The sequence below is a fragment of the Uloborus diversus genome, chromosome 4 (assembly GCF_026930045.1).
Source record: "Uloborus diversus isolate 005 chromosome 4, Udiv.v.3.1, whole genome shotgun sequence".
Classification (NCBI taxonomy): domain Eukaryota; kingdom Metazoa; phylum Arthropoda; class Arachnida; order Araneae; family Uloboridae; genus Uloborus; species Uloborus diversus.
The window spans coordinates 162,149,442-162,163,387 of NC_072734.1; the positions used below are offsets into that span (position 1 = coordinate 162,149,442).

Below are 13,946 nucleotides of genomic sequence, written 5' to 3' on the forward strand. Positions count from 1 at the left end.
TTAATTCAAATTAGCTTGAAAAAAGAACAAAATATGATTATCATATTGGATGTTCAAAGATTGTATTTTTCAAAATGTAGACATCTAAAGAAAAAAAAACGGCAAGTAAAAGAGTTTATTTAAAGTTAATCATCCTTGTTAACATCGCAAAATCAAACCCATATATGTAATTTTCTCCCAAAATAACAGTTAAACATTGCACAGCACCATAAAAACGCAAATATTGACAAGCTTGTAAAATGAGAATATTTTCTAATCAAGTCATTATAAAGGTTTAACGCCAGATGCTAAATGGCAATAATTTTGAAGTTGGTAACCCTATCTGAAGCGATCATATTTTTCCCCTACCCTTACTATCCCTTTGCAGTTCTAAGTTCATTTCGCTGATATATATTATTGTTATTGTTTATTAAATCAGGAGCATGGAGAAAAGTGCTTACCAATGCTTTTTTAGAAAAGTTTCAACAACACCACTGCTAATTAGCTGTGATAAAATAAACAAAATTATTTAAAACCAAACTTTTTTCAGCTGTTAATTTCTTTCCCAGAAACAAACACCATTATATTTATTTGTGCCGATTTTTTTTTCAATGTGTTTGTGTAAGCATATCCCTCTAATTTGACTTTAAAAAAGGTTCCAAAAATTATTGGTTTAATATGCGCTATTTTGCTTTCAGATTTGCTCTTTCAATAAACAATTTGTGAAAGATCCGGTCTTGTTTATCAGAATTTTGTGAAGGGTCCGTTTTGGGTGATCTTTGGGTGATCGGGATTTTGTGAAAGGTCCGTTTTGTTTGATCGGGATTTTGTAAAAGGTCCGTTTTGGTTGATCGGATTTTTGTGAAGGGTCCGTTAGCGGACCCAAATATCCTCTGGCCAGGGGCGTAGCTAGGGGGGGGGTTGGGGACAACCCCCCCCCCCCCCCCCCCGAAACGTTAGTCTCAAAAAAAAAGAAAAAGAAGAGAGAAGAGAAAGGAAAAAAGAGAAAAAAATCAAAAAGGCTTTTTTCTGAGTAACAAAGGTCAAAAATTCACTTTGCCCCCCCCCCCCCCTTAATGCCATTGAAAATCTCCATGTGTGACCCTCAAGCATAAGACGCCTCCCTCTGCTGCGACAATTTTTTGATAATTGAGTGAAATTTGACACTTCGCTTTAGAAATGAGATTGATTTGTTAAATCCACGTATATGCAGCCTTTCTTTGTCATAGATTCTGTAAATTGTTAAATATGTTTAATTTTATGAGCCGCGCAGTGGGAATACAGTCATATCTCATTGCATACAGTCGAATCTGTATATTTCGAATTTCACATTAAAGAAAAAAATCGAGATAAAGAGGTTTTGAAATACGGGGTCTTAAAGAAACTTTTTATAGAAATTTGAAATATGATGGTGAAAATTTGAAATCGATAATAAAGACAATATGGGCTCTTGATTAAAATTCCTCTTTATTAGTTTTGTTAGGTATTTATTCTATTATTACATTATTAAGTGCTTTATTGCGAGTTGAAGGAATCATTTTGACAGTAAAAGAAACTTTAAGCATATCTTTTTCAAGAAAAAGTCTTTTATTGCTTTTTGGTCCCTGATTTTTTTTTTTTTTTTGGATTCATTATTTATCCTCTTGAGGTTAGCAATATTATATATATATATATATATACATATATATATATATATATATATATATATATATATATATATATATATATATATAAGAAGTAACCCTCCCCCCCCCCCCCCCGAAAGTCGGGTCTAGCTACGCCTCTGCCTCTGGCCAGACTCCTGTCAACCTCATAAAATTTTTTTCTTAGTATTCTTGACTTAAAAAAAAAAATCTAGAAGGCCAAGTGTTGCACTCCCCCACCAAAGTTATAAAATTAATTTTCTACTCTATTTTACAAAAAATAAATAAATAAAAATTGGCACTATTATACATAACTTCTTGCATTGTTCAATAACTCTGAAGTTACCGTTTGGAAGCTATTTTTGAAGTTGTTGAAAGTGTCCTTACCAAATGGTAGAAGTCTTGTGAGGTTGTGAAGTACAAAGACAGGAGCTTTTAAGCATTTAGAAATTGTGTTTTGCTTCATTTAAGTTGCACTACTTTTAATAAAATAATTTGTTTTGTATCATTTCTGACGGGGGCTCAAAGCCACCCAAAATGGATAGCTTTGCACCAGGCTAGTAAAAATTATTTTAAATGGTTTTTGAAGTTATTATTTCTTAATTTTGAATTTCTATGTAATAGTTTAGGGGTGTTTCTTACAATTTCTGCTAACAAATACAGAAAAATTAGTAAAATATGAGTGGAACACTAAAAAATAGAGAAATTGTGAATCAAAGTTATCCTGATTGACATGGATAACAAGTGCAGGACATAAGTCTTATTAAAGAAAAGACTGCAAAGTTGGTAGTTGTCCTGATATCCCTGATTTTCCTCATAAAACTATTTTCCCCTGATTTTTAGCTTTTTATCCAGACGTTGAAAGGGGTTCCCCCCCCCCCCCCCCCCCCATTCTACGCAATTTGTTTCAATGCTCTATCTTAAATATGGCGGGAGTTATTTGCATTTTTAGCTCAAATGTTTTTAGACTTAGCTAAAATTTAGGCACTACTTTCTTTATTAAATCTGTCAGTAAAAAGGGAAGGAATTTCCCACAGTTTTCTTTTTGACACCATTAGAAAGAGCGGCTTTTTTAACTCCAGATCTAACTCGACCTAAGGTCGAAAAAGTAAGCTTCTATCTCCAAAGGAAAAAAGTTAACAAGCCGTAAAATCAAGTTCAAATAATCTCATCTTCATTAAAATTATTGATGTTTTATTTGGTGTTGCCATTGTTACATCTTTTCGATTTGCTTATCTCTTCTTTCTTATTTACAAACTTTAAGGGTTTTGATTTTAACAGAAAATCTTAGGCTCAACTCAATTCAATTCAAGCCCTGAGCTAAAGAGCAAGATATATTACTAGAGACCACGAATATGAAAGTAACTTGTCAAGCATACAAAACTGCAGTTTTGCAATGCTCAAGAGCCCCTAGCCCGTACGGCTCTGCAAGTTCGTACAAGTTATTTTGAATCCCGGGGATGGGGTCCTTTTTGTTCTATTCTGTTTCATTTCAATTGACGATTTAAATATTTGAGAATTAAATAAGACTGCGAAGCAATCTTGGCAGCTTGGTAAGTGTTAGCGAGCAGGGGGCAGAGCCAGCTATTTTTTATAAATTAATCAATCTCTACAAATTTCTGAAGATTTAAAAAAAATAAATAAATAAATAAACCTGATTTTAAATGAAAAAAATCAGACTTTTGATTTGGAAAAAAAAAATCACAAACCCTGACTTGTGTTTTTTTTTTTTTTTTTTTTTGGCTAAGAATAATATTGGTAATCTGAAATTTTCACACTTGAAATTCTTGAACATATTAGGAGAAAATTTATCCTTAGGACTTAAATTATTTAATTTTTGTATAACCGTGTTATGATATCATCTATCATACAAAATTCGCTAGTTGTGCTTGCATGAAAAGCTTAACTATAACTTAATTTTTTCAGTGTCAGTAAATTAGTTTTTGGGAATCTAAAAAAAAGTATCTTTCACAAAAGCATAAATCTTGTACTACAGATTACATTTTTATGTATTTATTTATTTAAATAGTTTAAACAGCTGTATTTTATTAGAAAAATTTTGAAGGACTCTGTTTGGTATTGGTTATACTCAGCTAGTTAACGAACTTGTTTTGCAAAGTGCACTTTGGGTTTTAAAAAAAAAAACCTCATTTACTCCAGTCGATAGCGGACGGAAGAAAGATCCAGAAAAAATAGATAAAAAGTAACATCACTGACTAATTCTACAGCTAAAAGCTTTATCTATTATTATTCTGAAATATTTCAAATACAACTTCATTAAATTCTATACTCACAATTTATTTTGTAACTTTTTTCAAAACCAAGTTTTAATCCCTAAGTAGGCTTTGTATGAGACCCTTACTTCTTGCTGAAGATTGTTACTTTTAAAAATATTCTTTACATAACTAAAAATAGTTAATGAAAAGTGGTTGTTTAATGAAAATTATCTGTCTGTCATTGAGTCTTTGTTAAAAAGGTGGCTAGTAAATTAAAAGGGGCAATTCCCCTCTGTCTGCTAAGTGAAAACTAAATTTTCAGGTCTATTGTGATCTGAAAATTACCGAGAACTTTGCTATACTTACTTCAGTAATGGTGTATACTTGTCAAGTATATAAACTATTACTGAAAACTAGATATTTGTGATTACAGTATAACTTCATTGTAACAATACGCAATGTAACAATTTCCTCAATTTAATGATACATTTCACTGGTCCGGGTTTGAATGTATTAAATGTCTATGCTCCTTGATTTAGCAACTTTTTCCAGTCCCTTAACAATCATTATAAATCAAGGTTATACTATATTTAATTTGAATTTATTTTTAGCTTTTACGGAGACCAGTTGTTCAGAGATTGGGCAGTGGACCTGAAGATGCTGAAGCCATTAAATGTCACCCATTTTTCCGTCATGTTAATTGGGATGACGTGCTGAGTCGAAGAGTTGAACCTCCTTTCAAGCCTCCTTTGGTACAGCTCATTTTATTTCTATATAAGGAGTTTCTGTTACTATGTTCATCGTGAATTATTGGCTTAATGTTGTATTGTAAATGATTGTATAATTTTTCAGACGTCTGATGATGATGTGTCTCAATTTGATGCTAAATTCACCAGTATGCCTCCATATGAAAGCCCAGATGAATCCTTTTTAAGTGAAAGTCAAAACCAAATTTTTCTTGTAAGTGTTAGTTTAATCTTGGTAATGCTTGCTTTAGCAGTACATTCTTTATTGAGACAAATTTTAATTCATATTTTCAATTTCATGTGGGATAAGAGGAAGGGAAAATCCATTTAAAGTGTCATGACTTAATGTACTGTAAAATATTTGAGTCTTTCTTCAAAAAATGTAACTTTGCTGTCACACACCTCTTACAGTAAAAACTCTAAGTTGCTATTCATTTAACAATGATTTTTAATTTCATCAAAAATATACCTATTAAAACCTGCCAACAATTTTTTAGTAATTTTTATGTTAATATATTTTTGGTTTACAGCATGTTAAATCTCACCGCCTGGTGTGACTGTTCATGTTGCTTAACCCATTCCATAATCAGCCCGAAACCCCTTAACGCGCATGCCGCAGATAACGAACGGAGTTGCTTTTTGCTACGTTGTAATAACGCTTTTCTTCCCATTTTGCTCTCAGGATTTTAATGTTGTTTTTGCTGTTCAGCTTGCATTCGAAAATCGCTTTGCTTTATTAGTTTTTTGGCACTGAATTAAATAGTGCAATAAAATACAAGGTTGCTAATATGTGCTAAAATATTCATTAAAATTACACAGTACATAACAGGAAAATAATAAACAATAGAGGATAGGACAAAAAGCAATTATTTTTATAACACTAATTATTTTATTGATTTATTTTTCTTTTTGCTTTTATCTCAGTATATCATTCTTTTCTTTTTATACACTTAAGAAATCAAAACTGTTAAATGTAAGATGATCTACCTTTCAAAAAGGCTCAACAAAACATTCTTCAAACAATTGACTGATCGATCCAACCTGTGAGCAAGGGATTTGAATAGACAAAAACGCTTTAACTGTGGGGATGATTTTCTAAGGGGATAAAAAGTATTCTTCGGTGCCTTTTGATACATTGTGACCCTTCAAAACGACCAATAAACACAAAGACATCTCTTTGCTTTTCGGTTCTTTTATCGTAATTACGATGACTTTTAAATCCTTTCTGAGTGTCCAGATATCAGTTGCTCAAGCATGGGAAGTATTTTAAAGATAAATGATTACAAAAGATCAAAACTTGCAGCTAATCCCCTATTTCCCTAAAGGATACTTTTGTGCATGCAACTGAAAGCCCCCAGCTGAGAGAGGAATAACAGAGACTGCCTGGGCAGATTCCCCAAGGAGATGTCCCTCTTGGTGTCTTGCAGTCAACCCTTCCACATTATTTTCTTACAACAAAACAGTTTGAATCGGAAATTAATTTCAAAGCAATCTTTACTGCTTGTATTTGAGAACATGTGTTCAGAAGAAAAAAAAAAGAAAATCTTGCTTGAAATCGAGTCGGATTGTTTTTCTTATTTTAAAACATATTTGGATAAATTTTAGTTAGTTTCATAGGATTATTTACTAATTAAGGCAACTTGATTATTGAAAAGAAACCAAATATTCTATTTCTATTTTTAAAATCTCATAAAAGAAGGTGCAATTAAAACATTGGAGCTATTTTAAAACAATAAATAAAATCTGAAAAAGAAAGGGAGAAAAGGAATGTTTCGTTTCGTATGAGTAAAGCAAAAAGAACTCAAGATATTATACCTGTATCACTAAAAATCCATCAAAGGATGCTGCGAATATAAAAAGTTAAAGTTTAAGTTTGAAAATATCACGATTTAAAAATAAATAAATAATAAAAAATAATAATAGTATACAAATAAATAAAAAGCATAGTAAACACAATATAATTTTTAAAAAAACATACTCGTACAAAATTAAGATGTGTAAGATAATTTTTTTTAAATGTTGTGTAAAAAAATTATAAAATTTGAGGATTTTGAACAATTTAGTGAAGGTTTCTTGTGTAAGAAGTTGGATTTTTGATAACAAGAAAAAAAAATTTGTTTATTTGCTTTATTCAGGCATAGAAATATTGTTAAATGTGTAAGGAAATATTTTCACACTTGTTCATCAGGAGTTCAAATGCCAGAATGCTAAGGAACAAAGCTTCCACGAAAAGATAAAAATATAATGCCTGATTATTTGAAGCGTTATACGTGTCCCATCCAGGAGTACTTGAAAGGTTAATATCTTAGTAAAATAAAATAAATTACAAGTTTCGTGAAATACTATAAGTTACATCCCTTTTGTCTAATGAAAAGAGCTGAAAACCGCTCCCTTAAAAGCACCAGAACCCAACAGAGAAGCGCAATAACAGGGTTCTGCCCCTGGAAGGATCGCCGACACATATTCGGCCGAAGCAAAAACTGCTAGAAACGCCGTGATGACACAGGGTCGTCGAAGGCAGTTAGGAACCATTTTCTTGCGACGAGTCTGAATCGGCCGGGGCAGTATTAACACAAACTGCGCGGCCGATCCTGTATCGGCCGGGGCAAAGAATGGGTTAATAGGTTGTTTAATTAAAAGTATATATTTATTTATTATTTCTTTCATAAGTGTCTCAAATACTAATTGTTTAAGTATATTTAATTTTTTAATATTCTGTTTTAGTTCATTTGAGGGGATAAGGAGTTACGTCACACAATAAATTCTCACCTCTGTTACCTTAACACAAAATTCCATTTCTCATTAACAGATGGCAGTAATGGAATCACAATTTATTTCCCATGATACATGGTAGCCCCCTTGTTGTTTTTCAGCCATAAAGAAGTTGTAAGATTTTTTTTTTGAAAAACGAGATTTTGTTTTAAAAAACAAGTGTGGTTATACATATATTGGGAACTCTCACCTCTGTGAACTTGAATTGCAGGGATGTAAATAATGTAAAAAGTGTGCAGGTTTGCATATGCTTAACATGTGCAGATTGTAGCTACAAAGAAAAATTTCTTTCTCTGAAAAATGTATCCGTTAGGCCTATGTTAATGGAAAATTCCTCAGCTCCGTGAATTTCACCTCTGTGACAGACCTTGTCAATGTCATTATTTCTGAGGTCAGAATAAATAATGGAAGGGAAATACTTCAATTTTAGACATTCAACAAAAATTACAGATTTATCTGTATATTCTCAAATTTACTAATTTGGAATATTAATATTATGCTATTTTTCAACACAATTTTGAAATGGATAACTTAAAATTTAAACCGTAATATTAGATTTACACTAATCATTAAAATAGCTCATTGTTTACACAATTAACAAAATTACTTCGTTGATACTAAAGTAGCCTCTATTTTCGAACACCATAAGTTTTTTTCTTTTCTTTTTATTTTCCAATTCTTGGGCTGTTATACAGGCTGCCAAAGATGGGGGCCCATCAGCAATAAGACAGGATGAACTGGTTTCTGTGGAATTTTCTGCATTGAACCTGACCCCAGTCTTGGTCTACCAGTAGCATGCAAAAAAAAAATGCACATCAATATGTAGATACAGTGTTGTCCATTCTAATTGAAATATTTTCAGAAACATTTGATACTTTGCTCATTTTATCATATTATTACAAAGCCTACCTTTTGAAGGAGTGCGTAGCACCCACAGACGCATGTTTGAGGCATTTGGAAAATGCAGCCTCCTCAAAATTGAAGTATATAACTGAAGTAGATTTTACCTAAACTTGGAAATCCATTTTGGGTGACACCTGAACAGGTCAAACCTGGGGCAGTTAAACACCTTCCTTATCTTTGTAATGATACTACTGATATAGAGGATGGTAATAAAATAACTTGAGGTGTTCCAAGCTCTCTAGCAAGTAAAGCATTGAACGAAACATTGCCAAATTTCATGAGCGTACATAGCAGTCCATGGAATTTCAATAAAAAATTGAAGTACCAAAAGTCGCCACCAAGGCCAAAGTGTATTATTGTGTACATTTTTTTTGTACATTGTACAAAAAGGTATCTTTTTGTATATTGTGTAAACTGTAATGATTGCTGTTTACATTAAACATTTTGTTGTCTATATTGTTTCCAAAAATCCTATATTTTGTGCTTCAGTCAACTTTGATCCCTGTAATACAAATATTTGTTTAAAATCTGACTTTAATAATGTATTTCTTTCACTTCAAAACCCTGTAGTTTAAAATATTTTGTTATTGAAAATTTTTGATTACATTTTTTGCTTTTATGTTTATTTGTTATACTTCTTCTTGCAATCAATGTTTTTCTCTTACTTGCTTACTATTTTATTCCTTGATGTATAAATGTCTCTGAATGTTTATTATTATTCTTAAGGGTTTTACATACATGGCTCCTTCAGTATTAGATGAAATGGTGCACAATAAATCAAGATCCCGTTTTAGCCCAAGAGGCCCTTTCAGGTAAATTCAATATAATGCTGAAATGTACTATTTTTTTAGGAAATGATTTGTCAATAATTTGAAGCAACTTTTGCATGGGAATTAACTGTATGACCAATGACTACATCTCCCAAAATGAATCTTTCAAAGTTATTAGCATTCATTGATTGCCATGAAAATAAACTTAGTTCCATAATTGATAGCTTGTTTGCCATTAATTTCAAACATAGCTGCTATGTTTTACTCACCTTCTCTTTTTTTTTTACCTTGCATATGTTTGTGTGCTGTGCTGTGTTGAAATGTTGTGAATTATCTCACCTTGATAATATCTAACTTGAATTTATGTTAAAGTATGTTTTTACAGTAAGCGAGAAAAACTAATCTTTTCAAAAGCATTCTTTTAAAAATTGATTTTGACTCTTCATTAACAATATGAAAAGAAACTAAATCAAATGATTGCTTAAAATCTTTCCAAAGTGATATTAACTTGAAATTTACCCTAATTTTACCTTAGCCCTCGTAGAGCATCACCACACTTCAATTTTGACAGTCCAAAAGCTTCACCTATGCAATTTGAAGATCATACAACTGTAGCTTCTATGTCAAATGTTTCTCAACTACCAAGATCGCCCGCTATTCCTGTGCGAAATCGACATAATATCAAAGTATGATAAATTTTCATACTTCTTGTTATCTTTCATAACTATTTTAAATACAAAAAAATAAATTATTATGTTTTTCTTTCAGACATAATGTATGAATATACTAGGAAAATACATTAGGAAAAATAAATACAGGTAAATATCGTATTGGAATGATAATGTCATGTTAAGAACTTGATATCGTAAATTGTTAGGTGGACTGGTATAAAGTCTTTGTATACATATCAATAGCAAAAGGTGTAAAAGTTCAAGTAAGACAGCGAGAAGCAAAGGGACGTAAGCAGATATTTTCAAGTTTTGAGTAAAACGCTTTTAAATTTGTGATCATAGGTAGGCTTTCATTGAAAAGTTTTCTAAATCATGCTGTATAGTAGCAGGGCTACTAATACTATCTCGTCCCATGACAGAGGAGAGGTTCACCTACCATCTGTACTGGTTATCTCCAAATTTTTAATTTTCGCATTTACATTCCTTTGCTTCTCACTGCCTCAAATGAATTGTGAATTATATTGCTGACTTTGTCATAACCTATATGTGAAGCAATGTCATGGTAAAATTTTTCATATAAGGAAAATAAAAGGTGATGAAATTTTCTTGGGGGAAAAAAATTTCAAAGTCGTCCATGTCTAATCAACAAAAGTTTTTTTTTTTTTTTTTTTACATAAATTAGTTCATTTACCTTTTTTTCCCCCCTAAATATTTCAGTATGTATGCAAACTAGTTTTATTTAATTCAAGAGTTGTATTTTCATTCAAATCCAAAGAAGAAAATGAGAAGTAGATGCAGGAAGTCTAGAAAGAGTTCACTTAAGTCTAAAAAGCAAGGTGTAATTCACTTAAGTCTTAGAAGCAAGAGGTAACTTTCAATTAAATTCTTGTCATAACTTCCTGACTGAATATTTTCTAGAACTTACATTTTAAATTCTGGCACAACAGTTGTTTCAGATTACTATACGGCCAAAATATTTCCATTAATTGCTTCATATTGATTAAATTATATGCAAAAAGTATATTTTGTTCCTTTAAGACTTAATGTGATACTCTGTTGAGGGTGGATCCTAGGTTCACACAAAAAAGCCAACTAACCTAACAGAAATCTAAATTTGTATCAGAAAGTAAAGGTTGTGGTTTAATACTTTGAATTTTTGATGAACAATCTTTTTTTTTTTAAATAAATATTAAAGTTCTTTTTTAAAATGGATTAGCATTTGGAACAATGTTTTCATTTACTAATGTGATTTATGATTATTTTAACAGCCTTATTTTAATTTCTATTCTTCTAGCCAATTTTGCAGCTGTATAAGAGACTTATTTCCATTTTTTAATGATGGATTGCCAAAGCTTGCTTTATTAGTAAAGCTTCCTATTCATATGTACATTATCGCCAGGAAACAGCCAAAGGGGCTTCACAACTGGTATTGAAGTACATTATTGTACTGTTATCAACTTGTTGAATAATACATTGTATATGTTATAAATATTTTTGAAAGAATTTTAGTGCATACTGTATGATAGTTCTCAGGATTTTATGGATATGTAAATTTTTAAATTGCATTTCTTGAGCAAGATCTAAAATGTTCTGAAATAGGACTTTTATTTTGATTGTTTTAGCGGCATAAAGGAGGAGGTGTTGTAACTTCCTTTTTGGCACAATTTTTTTTAAAAACAAAATCAATATTTCCAAAAATTTCTACCAAGCAATAATTCTACCAAACATTTGCTTTTTTTTTTTAATTTTAAGTGTGGTAACTAGAATGTTTTTAAGTGTGGTAATATTGATTTGAACATCATTTAAAATCCACACATATTTAGTTCCTATTTTGTGTATAAATTGAATGCAATTTTTTTGTATTTATTTTGGAAGAATTGCTCTTTCCTCCTTTCTGCCATAAAGTATGAAAAGAGTTATTTCTTTGTAAATATTTTATGTATTATAAAAATTAATTCAAAGAAAACAATTACTTAAATTTATGCATTTTTTAAAAACTAATATGCATAGCATTTATTTTCTTTGTATAGAATGTTTTTTCCCCCCACACTCCTGAATATTTCTGATACTTAGATCTCCAGTGTTTTCTCTTTCTGAAAATAAAACTTGTGTTTCATTAAATGGTTTATTTTTTTTAATTCAAATTTAATGCATGAGTTTCCTAAAAATCTCTTGTCAATTTCTGTTAAATATGTATGTAATCATATTGAATTGAGCAAAATAAATATACTTGCCAACCTTCAAAGGTAAAAAAACAGGAGATTTTACTAGAGGTATATAGGTGGTTCACCATCGACATACCCCCACTACAGAATTTTTAAATTGTGCTTTTAAATAACATGTATACTAAATTTAAAGTGAAATGGGGTTTTTTTTCAGATGTAAGCAAATTGGTAGCAGCAAGAAAAATATACTGCAAAGGAAAACTAAATAATAAAGAGTGAATTTGCCTAAAGTTTCGTACATTTTTCAGTCTCTACCAGCAAAGTAGCTACAAACATTTAATTACTAAAATCCGAAAAAAAAAAGCAAATCAATATATAATGAAAATACAATATAAAATAAATAAGTATAGGGTAGCACATGTTAAAATAACTTCAAATATTAAAAATAATTGAAATAATTTCGAGATGCAAAAGGATTGAAATCTGCTGCCATTTTCGGCAAAGCACTTGCTTCGTTGAACATGCCATGTGGAAAGCTTCCAAAAAATTAGTTTTTACTAAATGAGTTATTAATTGCAAAAATTCTTATATACTGACATTGGTAGACTAGAAAAGGGCGCCATCTATTGAGAAGAAAGTGAAACTTTTTGATGATTGACTGAAAAACTGCAAAAACGGGAGAAAATCGTAAAAAACGGTAAATCGGGAGATGAAAGCAAAAAACGGTAGTCTCCCGTTAAAAACAGTAGAGTTGGCAAGTATGAATAAATAATTATCTTTTAAATTAACTAAGTTACTCAATCTTAAGTAAGACCTAGTTTCTCCTTTAACTTTCAAACTTTGAAGTTAGATGTATTTTTAAAATTTAAATCTAGCAATATCTTGAATTCATTACTCTTAGCTGATAAGACATTGTGCAAAGGGAGACTGTAAATAAAGCAATATAAAAGCACTCATGTTATATGAGTGTTGCTCTTCATAGTTAATGTTTTCTACTAACAATGTAACATGAATATCTTGAAAGTTATATTTTTATACCTTTGTCTCATATTTTGTGTGTTCAAATGAAGTTTTTTAAAAAATGAAAAAATTATACATCAGTTATGCTTTAAGCTGTAATTTAATGCCTTTTTGCTCCCTCTTTTTTTTTTTTTTTTTTTTTTCTATATTCACTTACTAGTATGGCTCGTTTTTCTGAAAACAAATTTAACATTTTCTTGCTTTTTAGTTTATGAAGATGCATTGTTTAAATTTTGAATGTTGTGCATTGACATGTCCTTACATACCATTTTTCTTATTTTTAGACTTACAATAAAAAGTATTAATTTTGCTCAAATTGTGTATGCTTAATTCCCATTCTTTCTGGGATTCCATAATTTCATGAGGCATTTTTATATTGTATTTATACAAATGGTGCTATGTAAGGGCAACCTTAGTCATTTGTACATATTTTAAAGTTTATTATGACACCTAGAATGGTGTTTTGAAAATTTAAATTCTTATTTTTATTTGTTTTATTTATTTTTTAGAGTATTTATATGTATAAAAAAAGTTTAGTACTATGTAAAGTTTATCTTCACAAGGTAAAGTTTTCTTGTATTACTGATTTGTAATGTTTAGCTATAAAGCAAAATTATTGTATGTAATATTAATAAATGTATATGTATTGATTTTAGATTGTATGAAGTCAAATGCTTTATTTACTTGTCAATTCAATTTCTCATTTAAGGCACATTTGAAACCTAAATTAAAATTGCCAATGCATGATTTTTTACATTCCAGACTATGTAAGCATGTATTTAATTATTGATATTTTTAAGAATTCAAAATGTTTGTTTAAAACATGTTTTCAAATTAGCTGATATTAATTTAATGAATTTCTGCGGTTAAGCATTTGTTCCTGTCTTTATCTTTAAAATTATATTTATATAATTTCTTGACATGAACTTGGCATAATCAAAGTAAATATTTTTTTGTCCTACCCCAAACTGATATTCAAAATATATTGTGATATGATTATACTACTAATAGTTGTTGATTTAATTTATGACAATAAATATACTGGACTTCACTTGTTTGAG

General features: G+C 30.3%; 1 protein-coding gene across 1 annotated transcript in view; it reads left to right on the forward strand.

Moving 5' to 3' along the window:
• LOC129220962 (ribosomal protein S6 kinase beta-2-like) overlaps positions 1–13,946 on the forward strand; it is a 91,108-nt gene that overhangs the window by 32,915 nt on the left and 44,247 nt on the right. The window contains exons 12-15 of the mRNA XM_054855397.1: positions 4,450–4,590; positions 4,691–4,798; positions 8,986–9,071; positions 9,565–9,715. Coding sequence (XP_054711372.1) covers positions 4,450–4,590; positions 4,691–4,798; positions 8,986–9,071; positions 9,565–9,715 — 486 coding nt within the window. The remainder of the gene's footprint in view (positions 1–4,449; positions 4,591–4,690; positions 4,799–8,985; positions 9,072–9,564; positions 9,716–13,946) is intronic.